At 53.4% G+C, this 24,836-nt stretch overlaps 5 protein-coding genes and 1 long non-coding RNA gene across 8 annotated transcripts; 3 read left to right on the top strand and 3 right to left on the bottom strand.

Moving 5' to 3' along the window:
• Positions 1-25: 25 nt before the first annotated feature.
• On the top strand, positions 26-2,754 carry cfap298 (cilia and flagella associated protein 298). Of its 2 annotated transcripts, none has more exons than XM_052047113.1 (8): positions 26-164; positions 821-973; positions 1,204-1,371; positions 1,442-1,509; positions 1,587-1,745; positions 2,098-2,229; positions 2,421-2,516; positions 2,598-2,754. In XM_052047113.1, the coding sequence occupies exons 2-8, from the start codon at positions 835-837 to the stop codon at positions 2,706-2,708; spliced, it is 873 nt and encodes a 290-aa protein (XP_051903073.1). In that variant the 5' UTR covers positions 26-164; positions 821-834; the 3' UTR covers positions 2,709-2,754. The 2 variants fall into 2 exon arrangements, with proteins under 2 accessions (XP_051903073.1, XP_051903072.1); XM_052047112.1 differs by having other exon boundaries at positions 1,183-1,371.
• A 206-nt stretch (positions 2,755-2,960) lies between these two features.
• Positions 2,961-5,382, bottom strand: haus1 (HAUS augmin-like complex, subunit 1). The gene is made up of 9 exons (XM_052047116.1): positions 5,215-5,382; positions 4,975-5,149; positions 4,647-4,782; positions 4,309-4,443; positions 4,100-4,223; positions 3,919-3,984; positions 3,782-3,853; positions 3,652-3,699; positions 2,961-3,537 (listed from the first exon to the last, which is right to left on the bottom strand). Exons 1-9 carry the CDS (start codon positions 5,233-5,235, stop codon positions 3,493-3,495), a joined length of 822 nt encoding a protein of 273 aa, XP_051903076.1. The 5' UTR covers positions 5,236-5,382; the 3' UTR covers positions 2,961-3,492.
• Positions 5,383-5,460: 78 nt separating this feature from the next.
• mis18a (MIS18 kinetochore protein A) lies at positions 5,461-8,031 on the top strand. Its single transcript, XM_052047120.1, has 5 exons — positions 5,461-5,881; positions 6,453-6,519; positions 6,692-6,814; positions 6,937-7,039; positions 7,668-8,031. Exons 1-5 carry the CDS (start codon positions 5,647-5,649, stop codon positions 7,737-7,739), a joined length of 600 nt encoding a protein of 199 aa, XP_051903080.1. The 5' UTR covers positions 5,461-5,646; the 3' UTR covers positions 7,740-8,031.
• Positions 8,032-10,028: 1,997 nt separating this feature from the next.
• LOC127588418 (uncharacterized) lies at positions 10,029-22,743 on the top strand. The gene is made up of 4 exons (XR_007959070.1): positions 10,029-10,478; positions 15,853-15,961; positions 18,447-18,578; positions 22,531-22,743. It is a non-coding gene; the product is annotated as an uncharacterized LOC127588418 (long non-coding RNA).
• hunk (hormonally up-regulated Neu-associated kinase) lies at positions 11,245-17,243 on the bottom strand. The gene is made up of 9 exons (XM_052047089.1): positions 16,779-17,243; positions 14,058-14,350; positions 13,882-13,937; positions 13,665-13,800; positions 13,456-13,583; positions 13,217-13,343; positions 12,974-13,142; positions 12,723-12,885; positions 11,245-12,640 (listed from the first exon to the last, which is right to left on the bottom strand). The coding sequence occupies exons 1-9, from the start codon at positions 17,004-17,006 to the stop codon at positions 11,883-11,885; spliced, it is 2,058 nt and encodes a 685-aa protein (XP_051903049.1). The 5' UTR covers positions 17,007-17,243; the 3' UTR covers positions 11,245-11,882.
• Positions 19,367-24,723, bottom strand: uspl1 (ubiquitin specific peptidase like 1). Of its 2 annotated transcripts, none has more exons than XM_052047077.1 (10): positions 24,700-24,723; positions 23,424-23,578; positions 22,572-22,694; positions 21,662-22,328; positions 21,482-21,583; positions 21,270-21,399; positions 21,076-21,201; positions 20,829-20,989; positions 20,415-20,749; positions 19,367-20,349 (listed from the first exon to the last, which is right to left on the bottom strand). In XM_052047077.1, exons 2-10 carry the CDS (start codon positions 23,550-23,552, stop codon positions 19,408-19,410), a joined length of 2,715 nt encoding a protein of 904 aa, XP_051903037.1. In that variant the 5' UTR covers positions 23,553-23,578; positions 24,700-24,723; the 3' UTR covers positions 19,367-19,407. The 2 variants fall into 2 exon arrangements, with proteins under 2 accessions (XP_051903037.1, XP_051903036.1); XM_052047076.1 differs by lacking the exon at positions 24,700-24,723 and adding an exon at positions 24,116-24,334.
• Between the last annotated feature and the right edge of the window lie 113 nt (positions 24,724-24,836).

Here is a 24,836-nt window from a genome sequence, read left to right as displayed (position 1 = left end):
GCAGTGCCGCGCCGCTCATTTTAACTTGACGAAGAAGAGGAACCCGGAAGTGCTCCGCCAATACGAGTCGACCCAAACACGAGTTGCTAAGTCACCAGATGTCAACAAACGTGAACGTCTTGAGTGACCCCGCGGCTTTTCTGTCGTCTTTTGCTCGTCAGCAGGTACGTTAGCCTCACTAAAACTAGCTAAAATCCATTTTGATGCCGCTGGATCACTTTTGGAATGCAACCCGAGCAGTTCGCCGTTATAAACGAGGGTCTTTCGGTGCCCAAACCTGCGGGCGCTTTGCGTCGTCAAAATGTCTCTGTCAGCCGAACACGTGCAAATTATATGCATTAAACGTTATCGAGGAGTTTATTCAACTGGTTCCGTTACTTCCATTCCTTATATGCATTTATTAACCTAATTGAACGAATTTTATCGCGGATGAATCGTTCCACTATCTTATCTTATTGCAACTGGTCTATCGGGATGCAAATTAACTTTAAAACGTCATGATTTACAACAGTCGTTCACGACGCACAAGTTAGTGTGGACCTGTCAATAAAATAAAGATTGAATTTTATCTTACAAGTGTGGAATTTGACATTTATGACGTTTTAGTAAGGCCTTATAAAGTTGCGTAAATGTTTTTCTAGAGCGAGTTTTTAGCTTTCGCCGTTCGCTCGTTCTCGAACCCTCGTCACGCCTTCGACGCGTGGTTATGATGCGTTGTTTACGTGGCATTTGCCCCCTCACACGCCGTGTGTCCAACATTGTTGATTTTCTTTTCTTTTTCTGTATTATTATCTTCTTTTTTTCCTTTGGGCAAGAGAAGATTTTGCTTTCAGGATGGTTATTCTGCACGTGAAGCGCGGGGACGAGAGCCACTTCCTGTTCAGTGCCGGCGTGCACGAGACGGTCGACGTGCTCGTGCGCGACATCACCGCCATTTTCAACGGGAGGCTTAAAGTTGGCCGAATCTGCGCAGGCAAGAAACGTTCAACTTCAAAGAAACCTCGTGGAATTGTGGAAGTTAAAATCAGTTCATTACAACAGTAGATTGATCACTGTACAGCATATATGTACCGTATATTTAAAAATGTGTTAAAAGTGACTGATTTTCATTGATCTCGGTGGGCTTGGAAAGGTAGCAGCTACCCCCCCCCCCTTGAAAAAGCGGGAAATGTCTCCTTGAAGGGCGCTCGCTTCTGGTTGCAGAGATGGCGGAGCTGGCAGAGCACGGCATCACGCTGCCGCCGAACATGCAAGGGCTAACGGACGAGCAGCTGGTGGACCTGAAGCTGAAGGATGAGTGGGAGGACAAGTGCGTGCCCAGCGGGGGGGCCGTCTTCAAGAAGGACGACATCGGCCGGCGCAACGGACATGGTGAGCAGGCGGACGTCTTTGTGCTCTTCTACTTTCAGGACATGACGGACTCGTGTTTTCTTTGCGTCAGCTCCCAATGACAAAATGAAAGCCGTGCTACTCAAAACGGTGGACGAGGCAAAGGCCCTCATCTCCAAAGTAAGTCCCCGCCATGAATTGCAACTGCGTCCAACCCCGATGTCGACGCAACTGCGTGTGCTCGGTCCCCTCGGAAGAAACAAGCGGAAGTCAACGTGTGCGTGACCATGGCCGTGGTGAAGGAAGCCCTGGACCAGCTGCGGGGGGCCGTCATGATCGCGTACCCCATGGGCCTGCCTCCTCACGACCCCATCCGCATGGAGTTCGAGGACTGCGAGGACTTGTCGGGGACGCAGGTGAGCCCAATGGGGTGGGGCCAGATTTGGGGAATCGATGATTTCACCCATTTTCTCATCGATGAATTGAGTCGTTGGATACAAATGGCTTTCGCTAGGTCAAATTGCGCATGTGAGGTGCAGGTTTTCATTTGTCCACTTGGGGTCACCAGGCTCATGCTCTACCATGTGATATCTGCCACTTTGAAAGGCGGGGCCTGGACCCGTGAGTGATGTGGGCGCCAGCAAATCAGAGTGTAGAATTAGCTGAACGTGAGCTCACGTTAGCGCTTTGGGGAAACTCCTCGTATAGGAAGGCCAAATTGTCAAGGACTCGGCTTGAGTTGAGGCAGGGTCCTCCTCTCCCCCGCAGGCATCGCTGCAGGTCCTGGAGGAGTCCGAGTGCCAGCTGTGGTGGGCCGCCAAGGAGATGCAGCGGGGCAAGAAGCTGCAGGACTACATCGGCAAGAACGACAAGACTAAGCTGGTGGTCAAAATCCAGAAGGTGAGAGCGCACTAAGCCACGAGCAACGTGAAAACTATTTTTTTTTGGGGGGGGGGGTTGATTGACAAGCTTCAGACACACCGAGCGGCGCGCCACTGACTTCTGTCGTAGGTTTGCCGAGATGGCGAATCATGCGTCTAAAGTGAGGGGGGGGCAATTTGTGAAGATGTTGTGCTGCCGTTGCCTTGCAGAAAGGACAGGGGGCGCCGGCGAGGGAGCCTCTGGTCACCAATGAGCAGCACAAGCAGATGATGCTGCATTACTACAGGAGGCAGGAGGAGCTCAAGGTCAGTCAAGCGTCACAAAACCACCTCAGATGAATAAATGAACACGTTGCGTTGATTGCCCTCGTTGGCTTCTGCTTTTAGAAATTGGAGGAGGCGGACGACGACAGCTACATGGACTCGGAGTGGTCCGACCGGCAGGCCCTCAAAAGACAATTTCAAGGCCTGACCAACATTAAATGGGGACCCAGGTAGCGGTTTTCCATTTGCACCAATGTTTCATGACGTCTACCCGCCCATCGCATCGGCAACGAAAAACCCAACGCGCACTAAATGGCGTCTCCCTGCGGTCCCGGTCAATAAACTTTTTAATTTGCTCATCTGCTCCTTGAGATACAAGCGATGCGAGCCACAAGAGCCGTCATTTGGTTGTTGTTGAGCACCGTATGGTAGTGAACTCCACTTATCTCACTTGAACAAAAGCGGCAGTTTGGCACCGAGCAAAAGAAATCTTTAAGCCGTTTATTGCCGCTGCCGGCAGCAATTGACAATTGACCTAAAACAACAACAAAAAAACAAATCGCATGCAATTCACACAACAATGTCCCATCGGAATGTCCCATCGGAATGTCCCTGCTAGCTTAATGCTAAGCATAATGGAACACGCCATTGACAGGCTAACATACGACATTGTTGGAGATCCTGTTATCAGCAATAGACGTCCGAACACAAACGGGGGAGCAACACATGTAGACTATCACCATACTGACAGGACAGCGTTTTTTAACTGTTAAATTTTGCGAATGAGTTCAAAATTCTTCACGTTACAATATTTCAGAAGAGTTTTTCACAAACATTTATTTCAACCTAAATTTTTTAAAGCTGCTCTCTCTCACATTAGGCCAAATGGTTTTCAAAAGTGTTGCTGAAGTCACAAATTTGGTTTCTTCTGCAGAAGTGACTTGAAACGCTTCTTCCCATTTGACATTTTTTGCCTCCGCGAGTGTCATCGCGTTGCTTCGAGTCTCGTTTCTCAGCATCACTTGAAGTCCACGTGCATCTCCAGCTGGGAGTCGAGCGCCGCCTAGAAATGCCACAAAAGGTCAAAGGAAGAAAACTTTTTTTTTCCATTTTCAGTTGACCCACCAAATCCAGAAAAAAAAGTCATAATCGAGCAGGGGAATGGAAAAATTCTTACCAGTTCTCTTTTAGCCTCTTCGATTTTGACTCGAGCGAGAGACGGGCTCTGCGTGGGGAAAATGGTTTTGAAGTCAAACGGGAGAGAGCGCGTCGTTTTGAGACGAGCGCGTGCGTAAAGGCAAACAAACCGCGCTGAGGTCCACGAAAGGCTCCAGGTTCTTCTTGAGGGACCCGATTTGCTTTTTGAGCACGTTCACTTCCTGTTTGGAGCAACACGGCAGGAAGTGAAAGCTCTGCACTTTGATGTGGTCACTTGCGCGCTCACCTCAGAGAGTCCCACCAGAGCGCCATGGCTGAGCGACTCCTTCATGTTCCTGGAAGCCAGCTGAGCCTGATCCAGTCCAATGACAACAACAAACATTCGGACACGAAAAAGCATAAGTCGTAAAACGGGGGCGGGGGCTGTCTTGATCTTTTTCCATGTTGCTGCTCAATGAGCTGGCTACCTCTTGGGCCTCCCGTCTGCTCTGGATTTCTTTGGCCTTGGCCTGGACAAAGTCCATGTTGAGCAGATGCTCCTCGGCTTTGGCGCTCTCCACCATTTGAGCCTGCCGTGTTTTGCTCATGTCCCTGCCGAGGGAAAAAGGTTTTCACATTTTCAAAGGAGAAAAAAACCCAAAAAACGTTAGGAGACGGTGAAGAAGAGCTCGCATACGCTTGCAGTTGTCCCCTGAGCACCAGGGCGGCGCTCAGCTTCTTCCTGAGGTTGAGGAGCTCCCGGTCCAACTGGGTCTCGGACTTCTCCGCCTCCAGGAGCTCGCCGGTCAGACGGTTCAGCGCCGGCATCAAACTGCGGAATACAGCACAACCGCCACCTGCCGCGTTACTATCTCGAGACGATGGCGGCGCTTTCTGGCTTCTGGCCTGCACGCTGCAGCACCGCTGCGTGATTTCCCAAACAAACGTTGACGTGAGGTTAGCAGTGGCAAGAAAGTATTGGCATAGTGCTCATTCTCCATTTGGGGGAGGAGCTAAAGTTAGCACCCTACCTACCTGCAGAGCGATGTGTCTCGGACCGCCAGGACCAGCGAGTTGTCCACCAGAGAGGACACGTAGTCCACGCAGGCCTTGGGTAGGCTGGCGAAGGACATGCCCAAACCTTGGACCAGAACGTCCTGCAGGTGAGCGCCTGCAAGACCGCAGTGAACACCGCCGCCATCAGATTTCACACCTCAACCTCAGCTTCAACTTAAACGTGTCCGAGAGCAGAAGTGACGTTCACGCACAATTATATCAAGCGTGATTTCATGGACAAGTCCCTTGGGAGTTGCGAGTTTGGCCGACTGAAATCGGGGCGCCACTGTTGTGGCTTTTGCCTCACCGTCGGCCAGGTACTCGGCCGCTTTTTGTCTTCGGTCTTCAGCGAGCAGGCGGGCGTGTCGGCATCGAGACTCGCTGGACCGGGCGAGCTGCTCCAAGATGTCCACCGTCCTCGCGGTCACCTCGAACTGAGGAACCGCCTCGTCGCCCAACGCCGCCGCCAGCCAGCGGTTCACCTGGAGAAAGGCACGGCGTGACCACGCATCGACTAACAACGGGCATAACGTGCACGCCCTTTTACCTTCTGCATCTTTTCGCACATGGCCGAGCAAGAATGACGAGCATCGACTTGTGGAAGTCGAGCGATCGTCGACAGCACCGCCTCGTTTTATGTTTTCGCGCCGCGGACATTTGCCGCTCACACTTCCGGGTTGTTTTCCGAATTTCCGCCTTGTTGACCAATCGGGTGTCGTTGTGAGACCTGGCAGGAATTGGTACACTTCGACGTTTATCAAGATAGTCAACCTTACAAGACGTATAAAAAATTGAAGTTTAAAATGACATTGGGTAGGTAAGCAAACGTTATTGATTCAGTTTTTGAAGTTACATTTGAAAATGAAATGAAGAGGTTGGCCCGAGCCGCTAAAACGAGATGGAAAGTTGCAGGTGGTGAACAATCTCGATTCCCGGTCTCGCCGTCGCGGCACCGCGGAAATTCAAACAGAAACAAAAAATGGCGACACGGGCGAAGTATCCCACGGACGGCGTGGGAAACGTTAGCAGGATGTTTGAAACGTTTAGCGTGGACTCCAGCGTCGTCGAGGACAGGCTATTTCCTTCCTCTGAGACGGAGGACGACGATGTCGACGGTCCGGTGGTGTTCATCTGCGCCAAGTGCAAATTGCCCGTCGGGGATTCTATGTCGTGGGACAGCAACCAAGACGGACAAACTCAGATTCAGCTCAAGCGTAAGTTGCGTTATCGTCTTCATCGACTTGACCGACCGAAGGAACGTTATGGATTTAGGAAGTGCGGCTGCTAAAAAAAAACAACAAGGATGTAGCCATCTCCACGGATATTTTAAGTATACATCCAATCTGTTATCCATCCCGCTCATACGGTATTTAAATTCAACTAGCGTTGAGTACGCGCTACAAGAGAAATAAGTTACAAAGTTCTTTGAGCAAGACGTTCGATTTTGATTCTTCAGTGTGAGTAGACTGCGCCTACGTTACGGTGTGTTCAAATTCCACCCAGAGTCTGAATTTAGAGCTGGCGAGACTGCAACATCTGACTTGTGGGCTCCCAGAACTTCCCACCCTTAAATGCGCATCGAAACGTAACTGCAGGGTGAACGTGAGTGGAAGATAGCATCGGTTCTCCGTCCCCCTTACCGAGTTGCAGATTCAACTTCAGGTCGAGGGTTTATAAAATTTCCCCACCTCCAGATTTTTGGGGGTGTGAAAGATTCCCAAGGGAGTAAGTCTATGCGTCACCATTTTTGACGTCAAGTTTTTGTTGCTTGTTTTTGGTCTTCAGGAGTCACGAACAACGTGCTGATCGGCAAGGACGCTCGTCTGCACGAAGCCACCAAAGGTTCTCTTTGGTAAGAAACATCTCATCTGTTTTTCTGAGTAACGCACCGGAGCATATTCACGCATATTCGTTTGTCAAAATGTCCTCCGCGATGAGCTGGCGACCGGTCAATGTGTCAAACGGTCGTGGCTCCGGGTGACACTTGTCAATAATTTTTTTTTTTTGGTGGTTGTTGTTGCCAGTCTGATTGTGGACCTGGTGTGCGCGGGATGCCGCGCGGTTCTCGGGATGATCTACAGGTCGACGCCCAAGAACTTGGACCACAAGAGATGCACCTTCTGCTTCAACGTGGCCCACATCGACAGGTAGCCTTTATTTGTCCCACACTGGAGATCATTTGCTTTTGTTTCAATTTTTTTCCCTTGAAATTTATTTTATTTTTTTAATTTTTATTTTATTTTGTTATTTTTGTGTGTGACGTTTGCAGTTACGTGCTGGGCTCGGCGAGCCAGAAGTTGTCAGCAGAGGGCCCCAAGGAGCAGCCGGTGACTCTGGAGTACAGAGACCATGTTGAACAGGTGCTGACCGAGGTAAGAAAAAAAGGGGTGGGGGGGTGCAGAAATGGACATCTCCAGCTGTCTTTGTCGACTCCACCTGTGTCGAAATTGCCTATGACCTCATCTTTGTTAATGAGGACATCACCTCCGCTGCGGGAAGCCCCCCAAAAAAAAAGGGACCCCCCCCCCCCACTAAACTGTTTGTTTTTTAACCTTAGATTAAACCTACCCCACAAAAAATGAGAGCTCTGCATTTCCACCCCTCCAAATATGGCAATCTTCTCAATGGCCTTTGTTTGGTGGGGACAGAGAAAAGTGCCAAAAACGACCTGTAGGGGGGGGTGCTGCGGTCGAGCCGTCATCGGAGCGCCGAGACAAAAGACTGACAAAAGCACGTGCCGGAATCTTTGTCAGGCGAAAAAAAAACATGATGTCGGCGCTGCGTCCACTGAAGTGGACGAAGGAGCCGTCACCCCCCCCCCCCCCCCCCCCACCCGGCCCCGTTTTGTGCGGGCGCAAAAACATGACCCAGGCTTTGCGTCGTTGACATGTCACCTCCGCAGCGGGTGTCGACAAAGGGGCGAGGCCCCTAACGGGTCACTCGCTCAATGGCTGGCGTTAGATGACGCCTCCATTGTCCGCTTTCTCCCCTCAACCCAAGATGAAGATGTTGGTGGTTTCCATGGCGCGCCACGTGGAGGAGCTGGAGAGCGCCGCTCACGACCAGGCCTGACTGAGCGCGTGTCAAACCAAAGGCTCGCTCCCTCTCCTCCTCTTCCTCCTCCTCCTCGAGGGCAAATCGCTTCAGTCAGCACTTCGGCCCCCCCACGGGACACATTTTCTCCTGTGGCGCGTGTGTATGTGCATGTTTTTCAAGGGGAGCGTGCGGTTTTTTGGGCATGTGTTGTGTTAAGCGAATAGTGTTGTTTGGTTTTGTATCTTTTGGGGGGGGTTTTTTACGCCATGGAACTGTCTCGCGGTATGGCGTGTGGATTTTCAAAATAAAAAGCCTTTCAGACCGACAAGCTTCAGCGCTTATTTTGACATGGGACCAATTGCGCTCTCCCCCCCAAACTGATGTGAGAGGGGTAGCTGGGGAGACGTTGCTGTTTTGGTTTGGGATGCAAATGTGCCAAAAGGCTCCGCCTCCTCAATTTGGGCGCCGCCGTGTCAGTGGAGCAGGAGAGCGCAAAGGGGTTTTGAGGGATCCGGATCATCGGCGCGAGGCTTTTGCGCCTCCCCGCCGACTTTTGCTTTCCGGATCCTTCCCAGCAACGATCTGATGCGCGCGTCGACCGGGAACGTGTGTCGCGAGGCGTCCCCCCCCCCCTCAACTCTGCCCTCCCCCGCTACCTCCGCGTCCAACCGGCGTGCCGAAAGGCAGTCGCCACGGCAACAGGCACCGCGCGGTACATCGGCTGGCTTGTTGGGCGGGGCGTGGGGGGTGGTGGAGGGGTGTCCGACGGCTAATCCGCGCGCGCTTCTGTTTTTCTCCCGCCTAACCCCGCCCTTCCGCCCTCCCTCCCCGGCGGAAAACAACAACGACCACGCCACACAAAGCACGCCGTGATGTTTTTGCGCTGGAGCGGCGCGTGGTGGGTTTTTTTTGTTGTTTTTTTTTGCATGCGTGAACGGAGCCCAACGGAAGGCGGCTGTCACGCTTTGTGCCTTTTGCAGGGCCGAAGCGCTTAACAGCTGTGAAAGAGTGTCAAGATGTCATCATCGCCTGAGGCCACCCCAACACAAGTCGTCGTCACCTTACGTCAGGCGACCCCAACGGCGTTCCTGTCCCATTCGCGGGCAAGGTGACCCTCAACGTTCCTTGACTTGATGAGCCGAAGTGTGACAAAAAAAACAAGGTGATCCCCGAGCACGCCAGCTTGGGTGACCCCAAACCCGAACCCATTCAACCGGATGTCGGGTGACCTTCAAAATGAAAATGTGACCCCAAACGTGGCAATCAATGAGGTGACCCCAAACACTATGTGAGTGAGTGTGGGGGGGGGGGCTTCAAAACGTGGGTCTTGAGCATGTGAGGTAAGCGGATGACTTACACTTTGCACACATTGCACATCTTGCCTCCTTGATTGCACCAGTTGCAGCCTGGACCAATCAGACCCCCCGCCCCCAAGTGAAGAATGCCGAGGCAGCGTCTCCTTCCCGCTTGCCCCGACGAGGAGGCGATGTTGCCATGGAGGCAATGAAGCCTCCCTCGGCCAATCACGTCGCCACCGACCAATGACGGCGCCGGCCGTTGCCTCAGACACCGGCACCCGATTGGCTCACAGCTTCTCTTTCATGACATCTCCAGGTTTTTTTTTTTGTTTTTTTTTAAATAGCAGGCAGAACGGCGGAAAACATCTCAAGGGGAGTTCCACCTGTTTGGCAAGTAGTAAAACCAAAAAAGAGCATTCCCATAAATGTGAATAATCAATCCGAAAGTGTGTTGAACGACACTTTTAGTCATATTCATACTCGAGTTGACAACCTGCAGTGGGAAGAGGGGGCAACACACACACACACACAAAAACAGCAGCCACACCCAAAAGTCATCCAAAGCACAACAATGCACACACTGGTTGGCAGGGGGTTATTTTTAATTTTTAAAAAAGTACATAGACATTTTGCATTGAAAAAAAAATCTAATCCTAAATTGTCCAATTACGTCCAATAGCAGAAAAAAAGAAGTCAATTATCATCACCAAATGTGCCATTTAAATAAATTAGGAAAATAACATAAATATAACTGAATGGAATTGTACAGTTCAGTTGCTGAAAAATCCCATCCTTTGTAGTAATACAAGATAAAATAAGATCACGAATGCTGTGGAGGTGACATTTTTGCCAATTTGTTTTTCAGAAGAAAGTGATCCACCACTAATCCCCATCTCAGTTTGTCAGCGCGCGCGCGCGCACGCATTGATTGCAAATCAGCTTAAGTCCTCAGCGGCTGCTCAAAGGCGTCATTTGCAAACATCGCCCTGTTTGGCCAAGCAAGCAAACACGGCGCGCGCTAAGTGGTGCTTACCTGCGCGCGCGCGCGCGTGTGTCCACGCGAGTTCGACCCTTTCTGCGCGCGTGTGTCAGTCAAATCATTTTTTTTGGATCCCGAGGTGAGTTGTTCGTGTGGCACGTACACAAAATGCATCCAAACTCTGTTGAGACGCACTCTAAAGTATCAAATAAAAATCAACCTTAGAACTTCATACAACGAAAAGCACCAATTGGACAACGCCATGACACTTTTTAAAGAAATAAATGTGGTTGCTTGAAACGTGTTTGAAGCTGCGTCTAAAAAGCGCTGCCTTGGCGAGCGTCGCTCAAAGAACTACAAATATGGCAGGAGAACTACGGAAGAGCCAAAGGCCCAAAAATCTCACGGCCGCTTTCCGGACTCGCAGGTGTAAGCGATTATTTGCCATCAAGCGGGCTACGCTCCCGCCGTCTTCGTTCAACGGCGGACCGGCAGCCGGTAAGACGCCGGGGCCCGAGTCTCTCGCTTGGCATTTTTTTGGGTGTGCGTAATCAGGTCCCAATTTTGGGCACAACATGTCTTTCTAAAAATTTCTTGTCTTTCTAAATATGCGTGACAATGAGCGCGTTCTGAAACGTCAATCGTGTGAAAATGAAGGCGACTAGCTTAGCCGGCTTTTAGCCTCCTTCCAAGTGGGGACATGGCGCGGCAAAAAAAAAAAAAGCTCGACGTGAAACTTTTCGAGGGACGTTTAAACGCCACCTAATGTGGCTGGGGGCTCGCCGAAGAGGTGCGGTCGACGCCCCCGGGATAAAACGCAAGCCGTTTTGGTGGGAGCTTCTTGTTTTGGGACCGGCCGCGTAAACAAAAGCCTCCGGAGCGCGTTGCGCTTGATCCGCTTTAAGAAAAAGCTCGCCGACTGTTTGTGTCATCTGTGGCGTGTTTTGACTGGTGGCTGAGCCCCCCACCCCCCCCAAAAAAAGTCACACACACAAGCACTCCCAACATAATGTGTCTGGCGAGGCCAGTGTTGACCCAAAGAGGTTTACGGGGACCACAGTTGAGCGGATTAACGTCTGCTGTTTGTGTTTACGACAGCCAAGCAGTGTCGTCAATTGTGTGTGAAGCCCCCACCCCCCACCCCCATTGGACTTGAGCTGTCCCGAGGATTCGTTGTTTTGTTTTGCTCACCAGCATCCAACCCAAAGGCCCAAAACGGATGCGACAAATGACAGAGCCCACAAAGTGCGCTTGGAGCTGGATGGAAATGTTTGAAATCACTTTATACAGCATAGAAATCTCTTGAGCGAGCAACAAAAGTTACAAAATGTTTACAAAAAGTCGCCGTCGATCTCGGCTCGAGCGCCGTCTGAAAACTTAAAAAGGTACAAAGACCGCCGACACACGGACAACATCGCATGCAACTTATCCTTTGAGTGGTTCACAATGCCAAACCCAAAGACGCCCCCCCCCCACCCAAAATAAAAACCCAAAGTGCCTTCAAGAAGCAGGAAGAAGTCAAAAGTCCCCCCCCCCCCCACCCCCCGTCCTTGGCAAATACTCGTGATTGGTCATCAGTACGTAGAAAACACTTCAGACTATTGCACAAAAAAAAAAAAGTGGTCTGTTCGCGTTTTACCAATGGCGACGTTTTCTCAATAAGGCGACTTTGAAAATGTTTTTCCTTCAAAAGGGATGTGAAAAAGGCCAGACTGGGGGGGGGGGTCGCCTTCGTCCCACCATTGGCCCCAAAAGTGAGCGCGCTTCATCCGGAAGACTTTGGAGTCCTACCGGACAACACGCAGCAAGAGGAGAGGAGGTGAAATTGGTGGGGGGAGGGGTGGGGGGGGGGGTGTGAAGGGGATCTTTACGTCTTCAAGTCAGGCGGTGGCGTTTGAGCCCTCAGCAGAGGGTCTTGAGCGCCCCCGAGGCGCAAAGCAGCGTCTGCATGGGGTAGGGCGGCGGGGACACCAGCGCCTCCTCCGCCACCTGCTCGGGGCGGAAGGCGAAGGGCCGCGGCCGCGCCGCCTTCTTGAGCGCCAGGCCGGCGCAGGGCAGCTTGGCGCGCGGCGCCGGGCTGTCGGGGTCGCTGCCGCTTCCGCTCAGGTTGGCCGGCGGGCCGAAGGCCGACGGCGGGCCGAAGGCCGAGCGGGGCGGGCTGAAGGCCGAGCCGCCCGGCGGGCTGCCGGCCGCGCTGGGCGGGCTGCCGCTGGCGTCGGACGAGAAGCCGCCGCCCCACTCGGCCGACACGCTCTTCTTGGGCCGCGGGTGCGCGATGAGCACGGGCGGGCTGGGCACGGTGGCCTTCTTCAGGTAGGACGAGTCGGGCTGGAAGGCGGAGACGTGGCGGGGGGGCGACAGCGTGCCGTTGGTCAGCTTGTACCAGGGCGAGGCGGGCGCCTCGTCCGCCCGCTCGGCCTTGGACAGCGAGCCGAACGAGTGCATGCCGATGGGCGAGGGCGCCGGAGGGGCCGGCGCCCCGCGCTCGGGGCTGCCCACGTCCGCCGGCGGCATGGTGGCCAGGCGGCGGCGCTGCTGCGGCGGCGTCTGCGACGAGAAGAGGGGCTGGATCTCCAGGTACTCCATGGACGACGACGCCACCGTGCCCGGCGGCGCCAGCGGCGAGTTGCGGTGGCCGCCGGTCAGAGCGCGCAGCAGACCTGCCAGGGTTAGCGAGGGTTAGCGCGCGGCGGCGGCGGAAAAAAGAAAAAAAAAGTCGGGGGGGGGGGGGGCGAGGCTCACCGCTGCGGTGCTTCTTCTCCTTGCCGGCCCCTTTGCTGACGGCCAGGTAGACGGGCGCCTGCTTGGGCGGGATGGTCAGCTTGTCCACGTGCTTGCGCCACTGCGTCTGGAAGTACTCCTTCTTGGCCTTGTCGCCCTTCTTCTCCTCCTGGAAGCGCAGCTCCTGACAGGGCACGGGCGCAGCAGCTCGGATCACTTTGGTTCTTTTTCTTTCTTTCAACGGGACGGGTGGGCGGGGGGGGCGGGCGTACCCTGAACTCTTTGGAGAGCCGCTTCATCTTCTTGTTGAGCAGGAAGTAGACGGCCAGGGTGTGGCAGGCGCGGTTTGTCAGCACGGCGCCGAGGACCTCGCTGTGCTTGTAGGCCATCTTCTCCGTCATGTGCAGCAGCACCGTGTGGTTGATCTCCTCGATGTGGATCCTTGCAACAAAGGAACCCACCATCACCCCTGGTTGAGAAAGGGGGGGGGGGCGGCTCCCCGTCAGCGGCCGTACCTGTTGAGGTAGGGCGCCCCCGTGTTCCTGTTGGCCAGCTGCAGCCACGAGTCGGCCATGGCCTGGTGGATGTTGGGCCGCTTGTTGGGGTCGGGCTCCAGGAGCTTCTTCAGCAGGCAGATGGCGGCTGCCCGACGACCGTTGAGCCCAAGGGGAAGAAAGCAAACCAAAAACACAAACGTTGCAATAGGGCCAAAAGATAACGGTTGGGTTTTTTTTGGGGGGGGGGGGGCGCCTACCTGAGGAGAGTGAGGGGGGCAGCGGGTTCATCTCCTTGTCCACCATCTTCTGGTGCAGCGCGCGCAGGCTGAAGGGCTCCACGGTGAACGGCAGCGTGCCCGTCAGCATGGCGTACATGTTGACGCCGCTGCCGGACGCCGCGCAACCTCGTTAGTCGTTTTGCTCGTTTGGAAGGCGCCCCCCCCCCCCCCCCCGCCCGCAAACTCACATGGACCAGACGTCCACTTTGGGGCCGTACTTCTTCCTGGAGAGCAGTTCCGGGGCGGCGTAGGCGGGACTCCCGCACTGCGTGCTGAAGGGGTCCGAGTAGCCCAGGATGCCGGCGCAGTTGCTCAGGCCGAAATCTAAAGATGGGGGGTGGTTGAGGGGGGGGGCGTTATTCCCTTGCTATGAAGGAAAGGAAACGCGCTTGTTTGTCTTTTTACCGATGAGCTTGATGTTGTCCTGCTCGTCCAACAGAAGGTTCTCAATCTTCAAGTCTCTGCGAAAAGAGAAAATGTCTTCAGGGGGGGGGGGGGGGCGCCGGGGGGGGGCCAAGTCTCCGAAAAGCCTCGGCTGAAAGTGCAAAGTTGGGCCCGAAGGTTTGATCCCGGCGGCGTACCTGTGCACCACGCCGGCCCGGTGCAGGTGCTCCACGGCGAGCACCAGCTGGCGTATGTACTTCTGCGTGCGGCGCTCGTCCAGCCGCTTGCGCTCGTAGATGCGGTTCATGAGGTTGCCGCCGGGGCAGAGCTCCATGACCAGGTAGTAGCTGTTCTCCGTCTCCAGGATGTCCAGCAGCTGCGTGATGTTGGGGTGGCGGATCATCTGCTGGATGTGGCCCTCGCGACGCAGGTTCTTGGTCACGTACGAGTCCTTCTTGGCTTTGCGCTTGTCGATCACCTTCACCGCCACCTGGGCAGACGCAACCAACGCGTTAGCGACCGCCGCCGGAATCGATCTGGGGGGGATCGGTGCCGTCGACCTGGCCTTTTCGACTCGCACGCACTCAACGTCACAAATATTACACTTTGCTGTGTGAAGACCTCGAAAGGCCAAAAGTGGCCTGAAATCATTTTTGGAAATGGTTGAGAAAATCCATTTCTGTTTGCGCAGGTTTAAAAAAAAATAAATTAAAAATCGCTTTGGTCCGATTCGTAAACAACAACAAAAATGCTCGGTTGGATGATGAAAAGAATCCAAAGATTCTGGTTGAGGTGGCAGTCAGTGAGCATTTGTCACTTCAACTTTCTGGAGGGTGGGGTGTGGAATTCACACTTGCTTCGTGGGGGGTGGGGGGGGGTAGACAGCTGTCCCCCCAGGCCGTCCCCAAAATGGCCCTGAAGCATTTGCTTGAATTTCCTTTGCAGCTGGCCTGCAGCCTGCCGGGCCGCTTCCCTTCGAGGTGGCTGGCACGTCGGCGCTGGTTAAAATGCGACCCCCGTCTGTCTTTGCGCGGCGCCCGCAACGTCCTCCATGACGTCGCGCCCGCCCGCCCGCCCGCCCTCTCTCCTCCTCGTCTAGACGCGGGTTCAAGAGCACCGACGTCGCTCGCAAATCATCCGCAGAGGGCGAGCGACGAGAACAAGGTGGCAACAGGAGCCATGGAGGAATGGATGAAAGTCACCCTTTGTTCTGCCCATCGTTTCAAAGGATGTTGATTTGCAATATGCCAGCTGAACCTCCAATTGGGAGCGAGAACGCGGCTCTGTGGAGCTTGTTTACAACAGAGCTTTGGGGGGGGGGGCTTATTTACAGTATGAGCGGGGAGGAGGGAGTGGGCGGGTGTTCCCCAGCCAGCTGGGGGCGCTTCAGTTGTTTACTGGGCTCCCCTCAGACAGGAAAGAGGGGGGCGGGGGGGGGCAAGACAAGAAAGTGGGTTACAGTACAGACATGGAAAACATGTGACCCCGGCCCCCGCCTCGCCTCGCCCCTGCCTCACTTTCATCCGCGCCTGGTGTTAAATGTGCACTTTCCACGGACGCTTCCAGCCTGCCAGCACCAATAAACCCTCTGCCCTCTCCACCCCCCCCACCCCCCAGCTCCGCCTCGGCCCACCCCTCCCCGTCTCGCCACGCGATTGCATTCGTTTGCATCATCCCAAACAAAGAGAGCAGCAAGCTCCACGAGGTGAGCGAGCGGCTCTTGGACGAGGCCCGTCGCCCGTGTTAATGGGTTGCGTACGCCACACACAATGGAGGGAGGGGCCAAAAAAAACAAAACAGGAACCCCCCCCCCCCACACACACACACAAAAAAGAAAGAAAATGAATAGGACTCTCTTAATGGAATATAATAATCCCATTTTGGGGGTCACAATATGATTTTCAATGGCTTGTTATGAAAAAGAAAATCTCCAAATTATATATTTTAAATATTTTCAAGATATAAACGCATAACGATCAATTTGATTTACAGGTGAACCGACGACGTGTTAAAGGAGGAGCCGGCCTACAGATGGGGGCCGTGTCCATGCGTCCCAGACAAAGGCAAGTCGGCCAGTGGCCTTGAGCAGAATCCTGATCAGGTGCATTCATCACACACGCACACACACACACACACACACACACGGCTTTCACCCCCCCCCCCACCCTCCCCTCCCAGATCATGCGACGCACGCGCACTCATCGGCGCTCGAAGAAAGACGCAATGTTGTCCAAACAAGAAACGTCAGCGGGCGTGAGGTCATCGGCGCACAAAAGACACGAGCGGCACCTCTCGCAAAATGTCACCTGTGGCTTCTTTTCGCGATGGCGTCATCGAGGAAACGCTGCCACGTTGCAAAACGACTCGTCATTTTCCGGGGAGCCAGTATGACCTCATCGAGCTGAGAAATGGAAGTCTTTCTGGGATAAGGTCACGACCCCTCCACCGCAAAATATCGCAAGGTTAATGATGTACTTTTCTCGAGACGAGATCAGATTTGGGTTTTAAGACGCAAAGTCCCAGGACTGGGTTTGGTCTTTTTGGTGTACAGAATTGCTTTGATATAGAAAAAAAGTGACCCCCCCCAAAAAAATCCCCAATCTGTATGTGACATAAAATAATAATCGTGACAAGAATAAAGTCAGAATTGATTTCTTTAAGGTGTTATGTTAAAGATTCTGAGAAACGTTGTAAGGTGCAGTTTTTTAAAAAGAGTAACACTCCCAAATTAGTCGGGGGGGGGGGGGGTTCATAACAATGACATTTCCCCCAAAAGTTACATGAGCTTGAAGTCAAATTAGAAAAAAAAATCTTTTTAAACTTTTTATTTTTTTTGGGGGGGGGGTGTAAACAGCCACCCCTCGCCCCCAAGCTAAAAAGTGGCAATCTCAAGGGTCTAAATGAGAAGCTGGCGGTACCTTTTCCCCGGTGAGGGCGTGCAGCCCCTCCCTGACTTTGGCGAAGGATCCCTCGCCCAGCTTCCTGCCGATCAGGTAGTTGCCCACCCGCTTGGTGTGGTAGAAGTTCTTGAGGACGTCGGCGGCGGGGCTGCGGCACAGCGTGGCCGCCGCCTCCGGCGCCAGGTCGCCCTCTTCGGCGTCGGGGTCGCCCTCCGGCGGCAGCGCCGCGCACTCGGCCACCGGCATGACTTCTCGTCGTCCGGCAATTGGACGGGGTCCCGAGAGCGCAGTCTACTACTGACAAGCGAATGCCACCTGTTCCGTTCCCGACGAGCGCATGACGATGCCTCCTCCCCAACAGCCCCACGTCCTCCTCCGCGCTTAGCGAGGGTGCCTCGACTTTCGGCCGCGGGATTAATGCCTGCGCGAAAAAAGTGAAACGCGCAAACGAGGTCTTGGCTTGGGAAAGGGCTCGCGCTCCCGGTTGCGGTTCCAGTTTTGAAGAACTAAAGACTTTCCCGGTTCGGTTGAAGGAGGAGGAGGCGTTCCGGGGCGGGGCGAGCGTCAGTCGGCTAGCCAACCGGCGGCGAACTAGGCTGGAGTTAAGGCGCCAAGCCAATTAGCGTCGGCGGGGGCGTGGCTTTTGAATACCAGGAACGCCAGGAAGAAAAACACATGCCCACCCCCGATCTGAAATAAAAACACAAATGAAGCCCGTGAACAAAGAACACGTCGGAAGACGCTCGAAATACTGACGCGATAGATGCGGGAAGATTTTTTTCTAATGAAATCGTCATTTGTGGGATAAAGACTATTGTTCTGAGGGAGAATTCATTAAAATATAAGATTTAAGAATTTGGGATGGGGGGGGGAAAATACCTTTGTTTACATGAGAAGAATATACTGTATATATTTTTCAAAGGAAAAAGGGCATACTACTACGAGCATAGGCATATTTCGTTTTTAGACTGTCATACTTTTGTCCGAGAAAAAATATTTTTCAAAAAAGTTTTGAAAGAAATTACAAAAAAAGACCACCAGAAGAAAAACATCCCCCCAGACGAAAATGGCATAAAGAGGCATATTTTACCTTACGTGATACATTCGTTTTAACTTGATTCAATAGTCTGGTTTATTTTCGAAGGGAAAAGGTTTTTCAAATAATGATAATCGAGAAAATATGTACATTTATGCGAATCAAAGTATAGACACACACCGCTTAAATGACTCCACGCAAACGGCAATTGTTCCAACTTGGAGCCTTCAATCAAAACAAACGCGCGCCGGCAAAAGTACGAGTATACCGCCATCTATTGACGCGGCAGTGCACTGCAGTTGAGGAAACCATGGACTCGGTCGAAAACAGTCCAGTCGATCGTCCGTCCATCTTTCCTCAAACAGTATTTATGATGGCAGTAAATTTCAAATTGGCAAATTTTGGGTGGCGTAAAAGAAGCTCACTCCTGGATTTCCTTTTTCTCCGAACTAGCTGTGAGGCATTTTGGGACTTTTAATTTTTATTCGAAAGGCACATTTATGTTGGAGGGGTGAATGTGTTGGTTGAATAATATTTGAGGAAAATAAGTCATAATGTTAGCAGAGTATTTTTTTTTTGTAATATCGGAATAAATTCGTGTTTCATCCCAAGAAAAGGAATTCAAGTTGTACTTTTTGTTGTTGTTGAAGGGTGCAGGGTCCTGATATTGACACACGACGGTCGTCTCCTTTTTGGAAGTAACGACGACACCTATCGACCGCAGGTGGAACAGCTGCTTCCAAAGTAACAAGTCATGACAACGGCGCACTACTCGAATTGAGGTGAGTTGTTCAACTCATACCTGTCAACTTGTACGTTTTCCACGTATTTTATACGTTTTTTAAAAATCATTTCAAATCATGTACGGCGTATTACAACTTTTATACGGGGCGGGGAAAAAAAAGTTTGCGTACCGATCTCACAAAGATCATTTTGGCTCAAATCCAGATCGTCTCACCTGCTGGGAGCCAACGTCGATCTCTACTATTGTCACGGCAAACCAGCAAAAGTAATCCTCAGTCGTAATATATTTTTTTCATCGCTGCGCATGCGCCGTAAACCGTTTTTTTTTTTTTGTTGCTAAGGGGAATCGTAATCATTTGTTAGGGCCGGTATTAGCCGAGGTTGACAGGAATGTCAACTACTCGGTCGTATTGAGTTAAATTGAAATCAATGTACCGGTAATTGAAAAGCAGTCATCATCAACCATGTAAACATTTGTCAGAAACGTCACATCGCGCCCCCGTTTCAGGATGAAGCCGTTTTATTGACATACATTCAGTACAGTATTTCCAATTGCGTCCGTAACGCCCCACGCGCGACACAAGCACTCAGGCTAACAAGTGCTTGACTTTTGCTAAATAAATTAACTCAAACGTATTTCATCTTCGCGCCAAAACGAACAAATAAATGCTCTCGCAGTGAAGTTTAATGCTCTTGTTCGCCCCCCCCTCTAAAAAAAAAAAAAATCCTACACACATGATGACCAACAGCGATGATTCCAAGACATCCATTTCAAAAGTAATTTCAGTGCTGGAGTGGACTGACAGTATTTCTGTCTGTTCCTCGCTTTTACGGAAAAAAAATATCCCACCCGGAGCGGCGCTGTTGCTATGAAAGTAAAAGTTCCAGTTCTCGCAGCGTCTCGTCCTCCATGGTTTGCTGAGCCGCTACCGGCGTCATGGAGAAAAACTCGTCCAGGAAATTTTCCGTATGCATCGGCGGCTGCGGGGCGTCGGGGGTCGCGTCTTGGCGGCAGACCAGCGCGTCGAGGAAGCCCGAACTGTCGGGCGAGACGGCGGCGGAGGGCGAGGGGAGCGGCGGCGGATCTGGCGGCAAGAAGCCGTCGGGCGAGATCGGCGCCGCCTTGTCGGGCCGGCGCGCCAGCAGCCGGTCCAGTTTGGCCAGCTTCTTCTTCTTGGCCTTCAGCTTCTTCAGCAGCTTGTAGCGCAGCGCCTCCGTGTCGCTCAGGACGGGGGCCGGAGACCCCGCTTGGATTTGATGACAACGGCCGCCGCTTTTGGAAAATGCCGGCAGGCGTTGGACGGCGCCCCCAAAGGCGCCAAACGCCTCGGCGGCCTTCAGGGGGTGACCATCGCCGTCCTCCATAGGCAGCAGCCGAGGTTTCGGAGCGGGCGTGGAATGAGCGGGGGGACGCTGCGCGGGAGTGGGCGTGGCGCCGTTTGGCCTTTGATTGGCAAGGTGATGGCTGAGCAACAAGGACCAGGGCGAGGTGCGCTCCCTGGGCGGCGACGGCGGCCCCCCGGTGGAGGACGCGGGCGACGCCAGCCCGACGGCGTCAGCCGGCGGGCCGGAGGCTTGAGCGGCCGCCCCCTGCGGCGACGCCTTCGTCTTCGCCGTCCTTCCGCCTCTTTGATGTTTGGCTTTGGAAAGCCTCGTCGGAGCTTCTTCCCAAGCGGCATCATTGTCTGCGTTGGACTCCGCCGACCGCTGGGGGCTCTCGCCGGGGTCTTCGGGCGTCTGGGAGGAGCTGTCCGGCGCGAGGACGTCGTCCAGAAGCGCCGCGTGATCCGTCGGCGCGTCGGCTGCCACCTGCCATGCAAAACGGGGTCAATTCCACATTTTTGGTGGGCGTACGACGGGCTTCGGCGGCGCACCTCCGTCAGGGTGAGCGTGACGATGTCGTCGTGGGACAGGCCGTGGAAGGCATCCAGTAGTGTGACAGAGCTGATGGACACGTTCCCGCAAGCCTCCGCCGACGTCGCCGCGCTCTCCTCCTCCTCCTCCTCCTCGCGAGCGAGGTGGCGGTCCGGGACCCCGCAGAGGGACGGCGGAGAATCCGGTCGCGTGCTGGACGGGGAACAGGCGCCAGAGCCGGGAGAAGCCTCTTGCGCTTCCCAAAAGACCAGCTGCATTTCCTGAGCGGGAACGGGTGGCGTGGGATGGAGCGGGCTCTGCGGGTGCTTCAAGTCGTCAAATTCACGCCAGAAGCCTGGAGGGGGCGGGACAGAGAAAAAGATCAAATCTAAGCCCCCCCCACCCCCACCCATTGGCACAGAGTGTCCGCTTACCGCCGGGCGTGCGCGTCCACGCCACAAAGTGCTCGGCGCGCCGCTCGTACTGAACGATGGCCGTGACGGCATATCGGCGGCCCCCCAAGGCGAAGGCGAGCGCATCCGGGTCGCCGTGCGGCGCGCCCTCCGCAAAGTGCAGCGCCAACACCGCGGCCACCCTGCGGGGAAGCGCCACGTCGTGACGCAATTTGCCACCCAGCCAAACCTGCCGTTTGCCTTCATTTCTCCATTTTTGGACGTTTACCTCTCCAGCTTCATGCTCCTGCGCTGGCGCTGGGCGCCGCAGGCGTCGCACACCGCCCAGTGGGTGGCGCGCATCGGGTGCCAATCGGGCAACACGTTGGTCAGCGTGGGAAGCGTTTCGCTGACCCTGAAACAAGTCAAGTGCTGTGAAAACATTCAACTTGTCCCCCCCCCCAATGGAATGTTTGAACAGACCTCTCCCTGGTGACCGTCTTGCACTGGGCACACTCAAACTCCCAGCGGAAGGTGGTCCGAAAGAGAGGCTCCGCCCACGAGTCAGCCGCCAGCAGGAGCGGCATGGCCAAGACCGGACTCTCTTTCTGGCCTGCGCAGAACACGCGCATGTCTTGACATAACATGGAAGAGAGGTCGCCGTCGGGCAAACCGCCAAAGGAGGCGGCACCCACCGAGCCGGCAGCGCAGCAGCTGCGGCCGAAGCGACTCCAAGACGGCCGTCCTGAGGCTCTGCAGCCGCTCGTCGGCGTCGCGGCGAACCCTCGCTTGCTCACCTGCGCCCAAAGAGAGCCAGACCCCGTGAGACGGCTCACCTCAGGCAAACGGGGGGGCATCTCAAGGCCGACACCCACCGCTTCCCGCTCGAAGGGTGTCACACGCACGGTCGTAGCCGCTCATCAGGCGCCAGACGGCGGCACGCCGGGGCTCGCGCCGGCCTTGGCGTCTCCTCAGGCTCTCGCAGTTGACCAGGACCACCAGCAGGACGTCCAACCAGCACAGCTCGTGAGCGTTTTTCCAGAAAAGAGGCGCCGCCGGAACGCCGAAGGGATCCAGGATGATGGATTTGTCTGGAATTTCCATCGTTTGCTCAGGAGCCGTCCCGAGCGACGCGTCAACGGGTTCCTCCGGGGAGGCGACGGGTCCCTCGGCAGCACTTGCGAACCTGCCGGAAGCATCGTCCCCGTCTGTCGGCGGCGTGGCGGAAAAGTCAGCGTTTTCCTCGGCGTTCCCTGCCGCCCCCTGATGGGAGAGGCGGTCTCGGGGCGGACGAGAGACCCCGTCGGACGGCTCGACGTGCGTCACGGCGGTCTCGTGATGGCCACTTGGAAGCGGACTTGGTGGTGGCGTGTCCGCTTGACCAGAGCGCAGACACCTGACTTTGACTTCCTGGCAGTCGCTTTGGTTTTCCGTCCAGGACGACGCCTTTCTCTTCCTGCCGCCGGCCGTCGTCGTCGTCTCCGCGGGGGCCAAACTTGCCAAAATGTCATCGAGGGGGCGGCTGACCAGAGGGAAGAGACACTAGCGAGCCGAAGGGGAAACGGTTAGCGCAGGATTAGCATGTAGCATTGACAACGAAAGATGAGACAAATGGGCAACCATTTAGGGCTGCCAACTCCAAAACCTTCTTTCCCACTGTTGACCGTTTCCTTCGCTTATAGAACACACAAATAACAATTTACTGTCCCATTTCTGGGAATTGTTTCTGGACTTGTATTTCCAGGGCATCCGGTCTTTGGTTTCGCAAACAAAGCGCGGGCTGACCTGAGGCTCGGTGCACAGCGTGACGGACTCGTGCAGGTTGAGGCGGCACAAGCGCAGGGGCGAGCGCAGGCCTTTGGACGCGCACCACGGGCAGCACTCCAGAGACGCCGCCCGCTCTTGGACCTTCAAACGCACAATTGAAGGACTTACCGACACTTTCAATGGTAATCAATCACTCGTTTCGGAAAATGTCCGCTTATTAAATGCGAAAGGTCTCATTCATCAAAACAATCTTAGTGGATAGCACAAAAGACTGCCAGTGGCATTTTTTTTTATATATATGTGTGTCTTTTGTCGTCATGCACTTGTATTTTATTAGTTTCTGAATTTTCCAAGAAAAAAAAAGTCCTAAAAGTGAATTGTATGATGAAGCTTTCATGGGAAATGCCCCCGTTTTATTTTCTTTAGAGAATAAAAATACAATTTGCAAAACATGGAATGTTTTTCATCAAAATGTTGGGGGGGGGGGGGGTCAGCTCCTACTCCCGCCCCCAAAATTTTATTTCACACTTTGCCTTCATTCATATATACTCGCAAGTGCCAAAAAAAATTCTCTCACAAAAATTAGTTTTGTTTTATTTTAACAATACTTTCACTCTCCCCCCTAAAAGACGATCCACTTTATTATTATGCCTGGAGCAGTACGACAAGTTTCCGACTCCTTGACTTCTTTTGAAAAACAAACAAATCCCACGAAAACAAAGCTTTCGCCTTTTTCCAAAGATTTCCTTTGTTGTCTTTTGGTATAATTTGGAGTGGCACTGTTAAGTCACAGTGGTGGTCAAACACAATTCAGCTTTGCGCAGGTGACAAAACAAGTTGAGAGCAGAGCAACCGAGGGCTCAGACTGACTTTTCCCAAATACCCCACCGGTGGGGAGGCCCGAGCCCCCGAACCGGCGTCTTCACCGGGCATCACTTCAGCGCCGCTCCTGCCGAGGTCCGCCGCAGACGCCCGCCGCCATTCCGGCAATATCACCATGACAACCTGGCTCACCTCCCAGGAAGCTAAAAGGAGGGAAGACACATCATCCAAATGAAGATCGAGGTTTGTTCTCCAAAAATCTTCACAATGGTCGTCGTTTGTTTATGTGCGCCCCGCGATTGTTTGGCAACCGGTTCAGGGTGTCCCCCGCCTACTGACCGAAGACGGGATAGGCTCCGGCACGCCCGCGACCCAAAGGGAAGTATAAAGCAGTTCAATGCGTGATAAAATGGGGGTGTCCAAGTCTGGATTGTTTCATTAGACAGAAAAATGACAGAATGACCATAGTGAACTATTAAATCGGATTAACTCGACGACCACCATTCCAATTTGCATCGCTTACTCTTCAAAGCTCACCAGAACAAGTCTGGCGGCCCCTTTAGAAGACACGCAGATGTGACATTAGCATTTCTTAGTCGTTCCGAACTAAGTTACATTGCAACTTTTCTCAAAAGAATCCAACCAAAGCGGCGTAGCTACACCTGCCGGTTAGCATGCTACCATGCGAGCAAGCACGAGGCAGTACCGGTCGAGCCCAAATGCCTGCAAACCATACGTACCGTTCTCACACTCCAATTTAAATTCGCCACATACATCCTAAAAGTCATACGAAAAACATTCCGGCGTAGAGGGCCGGGATCAGAATTGAGAGCGTTTGTCGTGTTGGAAACGTCGTGCTTCCTTCCGCGTGTGCTGCACTGTTTGTCTTCCCCCCCGAAAACCACCACCAACGATTGCTCCACAAACGGTCCGTCAGGAATTGTGATTTGTTTTTTCTTTGTTTGTTCGTTTGTTTGTTTGTTTGTTTGTTTTGCTGCTGCTCCCCAGTGGTGACGTCACACCTAGAAATAGCAAAACCGAAACAACTTTGGTCATCATTCACTACTTTGGCCTATTTACCCCGTTCATCCAAAATTGGTTTTACACACATATCGAACGAATTATATTTCGCTACGACTTTTATGTTTTATTTAATTTAATGTTTTGAACCGAAAAAAGTGGCTTCCGCCATTTGTGTGGTGGCACACTAGTGCCCTCTATTGACCAGCCGCCACTGTTTGATTACCTTTGGGGAGGGTTTTTTTTTTTTAACCAAGTGCGAAATCGAAGGAATAAGAAATTGTTAGAAATGTGTTTTACTCACAGATTCTTTGGAAAAGGCGGATACTTCAAAAGTCGTGTGGATTTCATTGACACAGTATTGTAACGTATGGCTTCCTGTTTGACTTTGAAGTCACATTCGTGGAGCGCAAACGATTTCAACTGTTTTATGGGGCTGGG

Source organism: Hippocampus zosterae, chromosome 16 (genome assembly GCF_025434085.1).
Source record: "Hippocampus zosterae strain Florida chromosome 16, ASM2543408v3, whole genome shotgun sequence".
NCBI classification, from domain to species: domain Eukaryota; kingdom Metazoa; phylum Chordata; class Actinopteri; order Syngnathiformes; family Syngnathidae; genus Hippocampus; species Hippocampus zosterae.
The sequence above is the reverse complement of the archived record's forward strand: the minus strand, read 5'-3'. Positions and strand labels throughout refer to the sequence as shown.

Excerpts from the sequence above, each read along its gene's own strand:
- cfap298 (XM_052047112.1), top strand. The coding sequence starts at position 835 with ATGGTTATTCTGCACGTGAAGCGCGGGGACGAGAGCCACTTCCTGTTC. Across the intron at positions 974-1,182 it reads AGTTGGCCGAATCTGCGCAG|GGCGCTCGCTTCTGGTTGCA; the intron begins GCAAGAAACGTT and ends GTCTCCTTGAAG. Across the intron at positions 2,230-2,420 it reads TGGTGGTCAAAATCCAGAAG|AAAGGACAGGGGGCGCCGGC; the intron begins GTGAGAGCGCAC and ends GTTGCCTTGCAG.
- haus1 (XM_052047116.1), bottom strand. The coding sequence starts at position 5,235 with ATGTGCGAAAAGATGCAGAAG. Across the intron at positions 4,783-4,974 it reads GGCCGAGTACCTGGCCGACG|GCGCTCACCTGCAGGACGTT; the intron begins GTGAGGCAAAAG and ends GCGGTCTTGCAG. Across the intron at positions 4,444-4,646 it reads CGAGACACATCGCTCTGCAG|TTTGATGCCGGCGCTGAACC; the intron begins GTAGGTAGGGTG and ends TGTATTCCGCAG.
- mis18a (XM_052047120.1), top strand. The coding sequence starts at position 5,647 with ATGGCGACACGGGCGAAGTATCCCACGGACGGCGTGGGAAACGTTAGC. Across the intron at positions 6,520-6,691 it reads GCCACCAAAGGTTCTCTTTG|TCTGATTGTGGACCTGGTGT; the intron begins GTAAGAAACATC and ends TGTTGTTGCCAG. Across the intron at positions 6,815-6,936 it reads AACGTGGCCCACATCGACAG|TTACGTGCTGGGCTCGGCGA; the intron begins GTAGCCTTTATT and ends TGACGTTTGCAG.
- hunk (XM_052047089.1), bottom strand. The coding sequence starts at position 17,006 with ATGCCGGTGGCCGAGTGCGCGGCGCTGCCGCCGGAGGGCGACCCCGAC. Across the intron at positions 13,938-14,057 it reads CGGGCCGGCGTGGTGCACAG|AGACTTGAAGATTGAGAACC; the intron begins GTACGCCGCCGG and ends CTCTTTTCGCAG. Across the intron at positions 12,886-12,973 it reads GGCTCTCCAAAGAGTTCAGG|GAGCTGCGCTTCCAGGAGGA; the intron begins GTACGCCCGCCC and ends GTGCCCTGTCAG.
- uspl1 (XM_052047077.1), bottom strand. The coding sequence starts at position 23,552 with ATGGTGATATTGCCGGAATGGCGGCGGGCGTCTGCGGCGGACCTCGGC. Across the intron at positions 22,695-23,423 it reads CGGTGGGGTATTTGGGAAAA|GTCCAAGAGCGGGCGGCGTC; the intron begins GTCAGTCTGAGC and ends GTGCGTTTGAAG. Across the intron at positions 20,350-20,414 it reads TCACGCTCACCCTGACGGAG|GTGGCAGCCGACGCGCCGAC; the intron begins GTGCGCCGCCGA and ends TTTGCATGGCAG.